This window comes from Schistosoma haematobium, chromosome 4, assembly GCF_000699445.3.
Source record: "Schistosoma haematobium chromosome 4, whole genome shotgun sequence".
NCBI classification, from domain to species: Eukaryota; Metazoa; Platyhelminthes; class Trematoda; order Strigeidida; family Schistosomatidae; genus Schistosoma; species Schistosoma haematobium.
Genome location: NC_067199.1, coordinates 18988465 through 18998969, shown reverse-complemented (window position 1 = coordinate 18998969; position 10505 = coordinate 18988465). Strand labels below are relative to the sequence as shown.

At 35.4% G+C, this 10505-nt stretch overlaps 1 protein-coding gene across 3 annotated transcripts; it reads left to right on the top strand.

Moving 5' to 3' along the window:
* Positions 1 to 762: 762 nt before the first annotated feature.
* On the top strand, positions 763 to 8561 carry CCNG2_1 (cyclin G2; the record flags this gene model as incomplete). Of its 3 annotated transcripts, XM_035729424.2 has the most annotated exons (7): positions 763 to 1165; positions 1199 to 1291; positions 1326 to 1469; positions 1508 to 1579; positions 2447 to 2875; positions 5081 to 5337; position 7091. In XM_035729424.2, coding segments are annotated over exons 1-7 (1275 nt in total). In that variant the 5' UTR covers positions 763 to 886. The 3 variants fall into 3 exon arrangements, with proteins under 3 accessions (XP_035586525.1, XP_051066425.1, XP_051066426.1); XM_051215882.1 differs by having other exon boundaries at positions 1508 to 2875; positions 5081 to 8561; XM_051215883.1 differs by having other exon boundaries at positions 1199 to 1579; positions 7091 to 8174.
* Positions 8562 to 10505: the final 1944 nt, after the last annotated feature.

Sequence of the window (10505 nt, the reverse complement as noted above, 5' to 3'; positions counted from 1 at the left end):
TCGTAGGCCTTTAATTCACATCCAGTTCAGTACAAGCGGATTAGGTGGGATATAATCATGATGTATCATACTGCATGTAATTCTCTCCATCCGAATCAACCAATGATAGGCTTCAGTAATAAGGTACACACAAAAAGGAATTGGCCACAGAATGGCTCTCACAGAACCACATTCAAACTCTTTAGAGGTACGAATCAGTAGATTATTAAACTCTTAACAGGAAGCCAAAGTGATAGTACCCTTAGTTGGATCTTCCAAAAAAGACCCAAAGATAATTTTGAATCTGTGGGTACTGGGGAGGACTACTGAAATGTCACTCCTCGATCGCTTTCATTCACAACTAAGTTGTTTTACCATCTGGTTTCAAGTAGGGATAAAACAAGAATCGTACTTGTTCGTAATGAACATTTCACTTCTACTGCCTAAATTCGGTCTTAATAAACATGCACTTTACTAATCCTGTTTACGAAATAAGAGGTAAGAGGTACATAGTACTCTGATCCTTATGATCACCCACGTACCAAAGATAGTTTAAAATTGGATATAGGCTATATTCTATGCATCTTCGGTTACTTACCGTACCTCAAATCATCGGAGCTCACTTAGAAAATAGAGTAGCTCACCAACCCCACCATGGATTATAGATATGAACAAGGTGTTTTCGAAATGATTTTGCATCGGACTGAATGTTGTGGTCCATGAAATTACATGATAAGTTTTTTGTATATTGTTCTTGTTTGTAATATCTATTTCCAAAGGTAAAATGTCCGCTGCATCAGCTGCTCTATGCGTCAAGGTCACTTCCAGTTGGCCAATCAGATCTCGGATCCTTTCATACCTTTGTTATTAAACCCGGTTCACAACCATCCTTGGTCTGCTCGGCACAATGATGGTAACAAGCTCAAGAAACACTGTGGGGATCTTTGGAGCGCCAACCAATAATGTACCTAAGGCAGTGCTTCCATCTGTAAAGTCCCCCAGAAAAGGTCGCCGTCTGAAAAAACGTCTGGAAGTTTCCGAGACAAATTCGGAGTCACATCAAGAAATCACTTCTTCTAGTCATTATAGAACTTTCGAAAATGACCTTATTCCTGGCCGAAGTCTTTCACCACAAACCTCCAGTCTTTGCACACCAACTCACTTTTCAGGCATTCGCTGCCAAGCAGTAAGTTCATACAGCCTCCTGTACAATTCTTAGTTTTACTACGCTATTCAGGAAAAATTATTCTCTTCTTTGTCTCAAGAAAAATTACTTTACATTGGTAATGAGCATTTGCTAGCTGTGAACTCAGTAAGCCATCATTTTTGTACGATAATATCTTCAGGATTTGGATGATAAAGTTGACGCAGCATTGAGAGCAGAAACTTTGTTCAAATTGTGGTCCTTACATAGCGCCTATTATTCGCTTTCCTCCATCATATTCTGCAAGGCAGTGTGTTTAATGGATTTACTGGTTGCTAGAGTCAAAGTAAGCTTGGAATTTATTTGTATATAATGACTATATAGGTTAAACCAAAGTACGCAATGTGCGTGGCCGCTGCATGCTACTACATCACTTCCAAGTTCGAGAGATCATCCGTAAGTATATTTTTAAGAATTCAACGAATATGTATACAAGCTTTTAAATGCCTGATGTTACAGTATACGAGGGAGCTTTTATTACGAATTTAATTATTACTTGAGTTATTAAACTCGTTATTTTTAAGTATTTTACTCAAAGCATGTTTTCCTGAAAACCATATACCACAATCGAGTTAACTGGTATACTTCGTTTGTAAAATCTTTACTTTTTCTGTTCGGTTTCATCTCATAATCCGCGCAACTAACCTTCCGTTTCCATCAAGTGGACCTGGTGCGATCTCTTCATGATAGCTCAGTAAAATATACAAAGGGATCTAAGATTATTGTTTTTTGTTAATAAATTCTAGCCGAGTTAGACGTGCGATTATTGCTATCTGTTTTGCTTCTGCATGCTGGCGTTACACTTACCCATAATTGACCTATGGTAGGTCTCATACTTTTGTCATATGCTGCCAACTACATCTGTAAAACTTGAAAAGTAAACCTTGGAATTATTTTTTGTTGTTACTGCCTTAAGTTTTTACCAGTATTAAGCAGTTAAAGGTCAAAGATCTAAATAACTTGGTCTTACTTATTTATTTATTGATTTACTATGCTAACGATGAAAGGTGACCAATGTTAAGTGTGGTGACGATTCTTACGTTTCATTTTGTTGCTCGCTTACATGTTAATTTTTCATTTAGTTCCCGAAGTTACGATATCACATATATTAGAATATTTATTTTGAGCTTCATTTTTGCATCCACTTGACTTATCCTAGCTGCAGTTTCATCTGACTGTAGTTTATTGCATAAATTACAAAAGTTTGCTGGTTTTTTCTTTACTGCCTTAACCTGATTGTACCAGTGTCGTACTATTTTGTAGGAACACGTTTCACCCACACCTGAAAGCCTTGTAACGCTATCACGATGTGGCGGCACAGCTGCTGATCTGACGCGAATGGTGGAAATTATCCTTACAAAGTTGGGGCCTTCCAGCGTTGCTGCTATCGGTGCATGCTCGGCTACAGCCATTGATTTTCTGTCCATTTTCTCCTCGTTCGGCATCCCGTTTGCGTCCTATCAGAATGAATCTAGAAATCAAAACTCTTGGTTGCCTGTCCCTATTTCTATTTGTCGTCAGATCGAAATAGCTCTAGTCTCCTCAGAGGTATCGTGCTTTCGTCCTTCGTGCCTAGCACTGGCCTTGCTCAATCATCTTTGTTTTAATTCAGCTGTGGGGTCACTGGGTTCAGCTGACGATTGGTTGCAGTTCCATACGTCTGACCTCTATAATTTGTCACTTATATGTAACGTAAGTAACTTTAACGCCTAATTTATATTTGTTAAACAAATTTCACTTCATAAATTCCCTTCTCATCACTTAGAAATGACATCTTGTTTGACCAATGTATTTTTTAATGGGCAATAAGCACATCCATAATAATTCTTGATTTTGGTGGAAATATTACTTATATATGTTTAGTGATCTCTCTGACTACGGATATATATTATTCCCTGGCTGATCCTAACAGTCTACAACTTCTCGTTTGTTTTTGACTCACATTAAGTAACCCTACAAGTTTTACACCATACTTATACTGAAGTTTTTGGATTTTGGAAACAGCACATTAAATGAGTTCTAATGGTTGATAATAACATAACTTATCGTAATCTACTGAAATATGCTGCCATTAAAAAAACTAAGTGCGCTCATCGGCAATCCCACATTTATTTTTAGGTCTGCTTGTCAAATGACCTTATCAAACACAATTACAGTCGATTATGGGATAGCTGTTAAAAGTAAAAATAGTTATTTGCGAAGTCTGTCTTTTACTAAGGTTGAATTGCTGATATTTTTTATATTTAGTTATCATTAAATCATATTGCGAATGATTGTGATTTTACTGTTCAGAAGTTTAGTAAATACTTTCTCAAATACACGCTGAAAGCAGACTCAAAACACCTTATTATCAATGTGTTCGCAAATCTAGAACCAACTGGTGTTTTACAGTAGCCTTTTGCTAAAGAGACATACTTGTGGTATTTAGTAGCTCTTATTCCCGGGTTGAGTCGCTTCGCATTTTAGGTACTGTAACTTATATTGTATTCCAATCTTATCAGAATTTTCACAAACGCTTTGAAGAAATAGTATGAAGCTTAGCGGGAATACTCAGGTTGGTAACTTAATGATCGAAAAACTCATTTGTAGGTTGTTGATAATAGTTATGATTTAACCCATTTATATGTGTTATTTCCATTCCGGAAGTTAAACAACTACTTTTTCCTTTACAACACTTTGTACATAATTATCAACCTTGGTTTTTTTCCAACTTACTCGTACACCAGCAAATATTGTGCGTCTAGGTATGCGGTGGTTAGATACCTCAGTCAATGTATGTTTATCATTTCAACTGATTTTCCATCTTCACCTTACGTCTAACGTCAGCAGAGGAAAGTGGGAAAGAGGCTAGCGAAATCACAGTAACAATAAGGTAAATATATAGAAGAAAACCAAAGATGATCTTACTAAGACAACTGGCACTAATTCTGAGTTATTTAACTTCTAGTCTTTTACTGTTTACAGACCTCAAACAACAAGTCTTTATACTAGGTATCATTACCAAGATTTGATTTGATAATTTCGAATAAGTCTTTGTACTGTTTGGACTAACGGTCATGGACATATGGTATATCTTTGACAGCAATCAGCATCATATTCAACCTTCTCTTTTGATGGGCGGTGTAATGCACCAGGATAAGCTGTCTTTAAATGCTTTTAGAGTAAATCGAAGATTCACTTCACCAAGCAGTTTGTTAGAATGAGTACTCAGTTCAGTTGTTTCCTGTAAACACAACATAAATTATGAACAGATTTACCATAAATCCATATCCAATTTCGAGGAAATATTTAGCTAGGTCCGCTTCTCAACTATCTCCGTAATAGCTTCTTATAATTTGTTATTTTTAGCCTCAATAGCGAGATACTAATGGTCTCATTAAATATGAGCACTGCCTCGAGGGTCCGTATTATTATTTCTAGTAATCCATATATATCTTCAGATAGTATTTTTTACGGCCTAAAAGCAGTATAGAGTGAACTGTTAGTTTCACCAAATACAAGTTCATATAACTGACTCTAAATCACCTTATTTTGTGGATTTTTAAAATAATATGACTTATATACCTACTTTGGATTCTTGTACTCGTAATTGAACCACACTTTAGGTGTAACAGTATATGTAGTGGCGTTCAGACCGACGATATAGCGGTTAGGAGTCGAACGACTTCAAGTTATCTCTCCAACTCGGTAAATATTAATGATCCTTCAGATTATGGTCAAGCATCTGATATGATAATTTAATTTTCTACCTTTAGAAAGTACTTCATTGATTTTTTCTATTTGGTCTATGTGGCGAGTTAGACTAACGAATATTTTTCTCGGACTCCACGTTGATTATGACTGGCTGATTTAATTTGGAAAACCTACTCACGAATCGTTCCTCATTTAATTTTGCAGATTTCTTGGACTGATGTTGTTGCATGTTCTTCCACATTGAAGGAAGCACTTACCAAAACATCGGGATCCTACACAGTTCAGGATTACCCTTCATCCCGTCTATTAGGCAGCTCCCCACCACTTGTGTGGACGTTATCAAGGCGCACACAACGCAGCATTTCTACATCTTCTCCTCCAGCTCTTTCAACTATCACAGAGGTAGATGAGGAGCGGGTTCTTTTAAATGATATTTTTTCGAACATGGATTTGGGTTTATAGTAAGTCCATTCATAATTTTTTCTTCTACGGAAATTAACTGAACTAACCTTTCTGGTTGTAGACTAACTTATTTAAAGAATCCATTCTCCTTAAAAGCTTCGCTTCATTGTTTTTCGTTTGCCCACTATATGCTGGAAATGATTCCTTTACACAGAACTTCATAAATTTCAAGAGTCTGATCACTATATAGAAACTAAGTCCCACAACTCTAATGGCTTATAATATCCCTCCATACCTAGTCAAATAATGTATTGTTTAGTTATAAAGTGGGTATTTTGTGGTGATGAAGGATGTTTTACGAACAATTTTAATACATCTCATTTGTTGCTTTTATTTTATTTCAACACATAAATAGTGGTACAAGAGGGCACCAAATGTATATGCGCCACACCATATTGTTGCTAATTATTCAGTAGGTTAAAAAGTATACAATTTAAGAGCAAACCGATCAATTAACGCTACAATATCCCGAGATTCTTAATTGAAATACTGTTCAGGGATGTAACTAAATATGCTAATTTTCAAACCATATATTTTGCTCAATGACTACGGTCTCACTAGATCGTTTGAATAAAATCTCTAGCATCTCGGGGTTCTCGTAATTCCAAGCAAAACAGTTAATTATATGAATGTGTAGATCACAAAAACACTTCTGTTTGAAGGTTTTGCTAGTTTAAAAACTCAATACATCATACAACCGTCGTTTCTTAATCCTTTCTACTATTTAGTAAAGCGCTTAAAATCTAAACTAGGTCTCTTGCAAATCCATAAAAAATTCGTTCGTCATGTGCATACGTTTTGGAACTCCCTGGTTCCAAAATTAAATTTAATGCGTAAGTTAACGATCTCTAAACAGTCGTATCACCTTCAGTTTTTTCTTTGCCTATTACAACTTACCATTACAATACAACTCTTTCAGATGTTATCAGTTATGTAAAGTAGTTTATTCAGGTAAAGTTTCTTATGATGTTGTTTGATACCAATTATTTGGTTTATTGACAATAAGATACTTTGACATTTTCATGTTGTTGTTGTTTTTCTCAATATTGCTGTCCATCCATTAAATAATGTCTGCTATCGTATTTATCCGACCTGTTCTTTCGTGTTTGACGGAAATATTATCTCGTCTTTTTTTGTAAAATACATCTCACCAACTTTATATGAGCTATTGAATTATTGAAAACTAATTAGATCTATCATACCATTGTTTAAATAAGATAATGTTACCAAGCATCCAGTTCTAAGTGGTCAGCGCTTGTGACAAATCTAAAGCAGCAAGTCCCAATAACAAACAAATACAAATGTTCACAAGTTTAAAATCTATAAATTACTTTCCAGTTAGTCAGTGGATGATGTAAATCAGTTTGTAGTCTTGATATAATAAATTGTCTTAATTTGTCATTCAATGATAATCAGACAGCTAGGTGTAAATTGTCATCTAGCATTTGACATTAGTGTTTCTAAGACCCAAGAGATATTGGAAAAAGTACAGTTTTATACTTAAGATGATATATCTCGAAGACTATTTTAATGACAGATTCTTCTAGTTCATATACCCTACACTATAAAGCAAAAGTTGATTACACTTGAATCTGTCTATGAAATAAGTGATGTGCATTTTTCCCCTGTTAAATCCAAATAAAACTAATCTATCCATTTGGACAGATAAATTACATTTTTTGTGTCTGAATAATTCATTTTGCTTGGTATTAATTGTTTCATTCTAATTTGCTTTTTAACATTTCCTTTCAGAAACTTTGACGAGGCATATTCAAATTTTAATGTTGTATCATCATTTTATTCAAATATCCTCCCATCCTATTATTTTTCAGCTTTTATAATCCTAATATAAATTTTGATCATTAAACCAATCTGTGATTGGGAAATCCAAGGGAAAAAAATCTTTTTAAACTTACTGTGAGAAAAAAAAGAAAAGATAGAAATTTCCATTCCTGTTGTTATTTGTTATTGTTGTTTCTCTGAACTACTATTACCCTCTCCTCAAATTTTAATCAGCTGTGTACAAATTTCAAAACTATTTGTTTTTTAGAGAAAAAAAAACAATCAGTTTACTTTATTAGTTGTTATCAGTAGCAAAACTATAGCTCAATGTATACCAGTACTACTATCAGCATATCTTCAATTTACTTAATTGTTATTGTTTTTTTATTATTTCTGTTCACATTGTCAAATTACATAAAATCAAACAACTGTACCTGACTAGGGCTTTTTTCCTAATATTTCTTTACATATATATATATATATATCAACAGCGAAAATCATTGAAAATTTTCCACAATAATTTCAGTTCTTCCTTTTTTGTATCGAAAATAAATTGTGATCAATAATATATTACTACTACTACCATTTATCCTACTCTCTCCGCCTAATTGACCTTCTTTTTTTTCTTTACAACTTTTATACTGAACTTCTAACTTAGGAAACAAGTGAAATAACAAGACAGATTATGTATGTATCGGTCTTATCTTAGTTCCTCTTTCTAGTCCGTTTATGCATTCATTTTATCAACAACAACAAAAAATTTTATGAGAAAAAAAGTGCAATAAAAATATTTTTCGAATTGATTTTTTTTCTCTAGTTTTTGTTTTGTAATAGTTTCAATGGGTTTTCAATTATTGATCTATTTAATTAGTTAACCTATAGTTTTTCATCGTATTAGGTTGATTTTCAATCCGTTATAAAGTTTAAAATATAGATGTAATTCATTAAGATTAGTATATTATCTTCCAAACTAAGTAAATAGATATATAATACTAAACCATGAATTATTATGTTCATTTACAAAAGAAGCAATTTGTAAAATAAATCATGTATGTATTATACAAAAAATGAATAATTAAATACAAAGAATACTTGTGTCTAATAGTTCTTATGTAATTTTATTTAGATATTTATGCCGTTGGATTTTCATGTTAAAAGAAATGGTGCAAAAACTAGGTTGTTTCCAGTCTATTATTTGTGGGTCGATCCTATACAAAAGTCACGTAGGTAGATGATGTATGCTCGTTATAGAAAGCTGTTTTAGCAAGTAAACATGACTTGAAATGTCGTATTTCATGCTTTCAGTGAGTTTGTCAAGTTCCAGGTGAACAAAGTAGGAATAGTATTACGTGTACTAATGTTATCGATGTGTAATCAGCATCTAGAACTTTATCAAGTAAATACTTACGCCCTTGTGTATGTTGAGGCCTACTGATGCAGAGACTGCTGCTACACTGGCTGTCTTTATCTGCATTTGTTCATGTGTATGAGATAGGAGGGCTAGGTCATCTGCGAAGTCCGAATCGTCTAGTTGATTCTGAGCTGTCCATTGTATTCCGTGTTTTCCCTCAGATGTCGAGGTCTTCACAATTCAGTCGACCACCAGAAGAAAGAGGAAGGGAGAGAGTAAACAGCCTTGTCTGACTCTGGTCCTTACTTGGGATGCGTCTGTCAGTTGTCCTCCATGCACTACTTTGCACTGTAGTCCGTCGTATGAGTTCCGGATAATGTTGACAATCTTCTCAGGAACTCCGTAGTGTCGAAGAGGTTTCCATAACATCTTCCTATCTACACTGTCAAACGCCTTTTCATAATCAATGAAGTTGATGTACAGTGACGAGTTCCACTCAATTGATTGTTCGACGATGATCCGTAGTGTTGCAATTCGGTCTGTGCACGACCGATCCTTACGGAATCCAGCTTGTTGATCTCGAAGTAGGGCGTCTACTACGTTTTTCATCCGGTTCAGCAACACTCTGTTGAAGACTTTCCCTGGTATTGACAGTAGTGTAATGCCTCTGTAGTTTTCACATTTGCTCAGATCTCCTTTCTTTGGAATCTTGACGAGGTGTCCTTTCCAGTCCATCGGCACTTGTTCCTCATCCCAAATCTTTTTGAATAGAAGATAAAGCATGCTTGTGGTTGCTTCGATGTCTGATTTCAGTGCTTCAGCTGGTATGTTGTCGGGTCCTGCTGCTTTCCCGTTCTTGATTTGTCTGACGGCCATTCTAATTTCCTCCGTCGTTGGTGGGTTGACATCTATAGGAAGATCTATGTGTGCTGCTTCGATGTCCGGTGGATTCGTTGGAGCTGGTCTATTCAGGAGTTCCTCGAAGTATTCTACCCATCTGTTCCGCTGTTGTTGAATTTCAGTGATGGGCTTGCCTTCTTTGTCTATGACCGGTCTCTCTGGTTTACTGTACTTCCCTGCTCGTTTCTTCGTTGTATCGTAAAGCTGTTTCGTATTTCCTTCTCTAGCAGCTTTTTCCGCCGTCGTTGCTAGTTCTTCCACGTATTTCTTCTTGTCTGCTCTAATGCTCCTCTTCACTTGTTTGTTTGCTTCTATGTATTCAGCTTGTGCTTGGACTTTCTCTGCTTGAGTTCGGCTGTTGTTAATTGCTGTCTTCTTATTCTTCCTTTCTTTGATCTTGTCCAGTGTTTCTATAGAGATCCAGTCCTTATGATGATGCTTCTTGAGGCCCAGAACCTCATGACATGTTGAACTGGCTTAGAAAACCACTTACATGTAAACGTGTGGATGCATATAATTCCACCTGCAGCCCTCCTAGGGTTACTGCCGATCTCAAGTCCTGTTAAAAGAGGAAGGTTGGGTATGTGATCAGCAACCCCATCCCGAGGGAAACAATCCTGCTAAAGAGAGAAAGAACAAAGGTTGGTGCAGAATAATATGAATCCATTTTATTTCGTTAGGTTCTCATCAGCGTTATTATAGATATTGACATACTTACACAACAGAGGGCGATGAAGGATGAATATATGAAATATATCCTTCATCGCTCTCTGTTGTGTAAGTAGGTGAATATCTATAATAACGTTGAATTTCAAATATTTTAGGTTGTAACCAGCTGGTGAGAACCTAACGAAATAAAATGAATTCATATTATTCTGCACCAACCTTTGTTCTTGCTCTCTTTAAAATAATAAAAGGAACTATGTGTATGAAATCCTGCTAAAAACAATGCTAACCAGAAAAAACAATTTAAAATCTACCATCGGAGTTAAAGGATCTTCATTCAGAAGATTAATGGCACATCAAGGTGAAACCTGAGATTCTTCGGAAGCCACGCAACCGATGCTCCTTCTAACAACTAGAACAACAATTTTCATAGGTACTTGAAACGTCCGGACAATATGGGAGATTGGG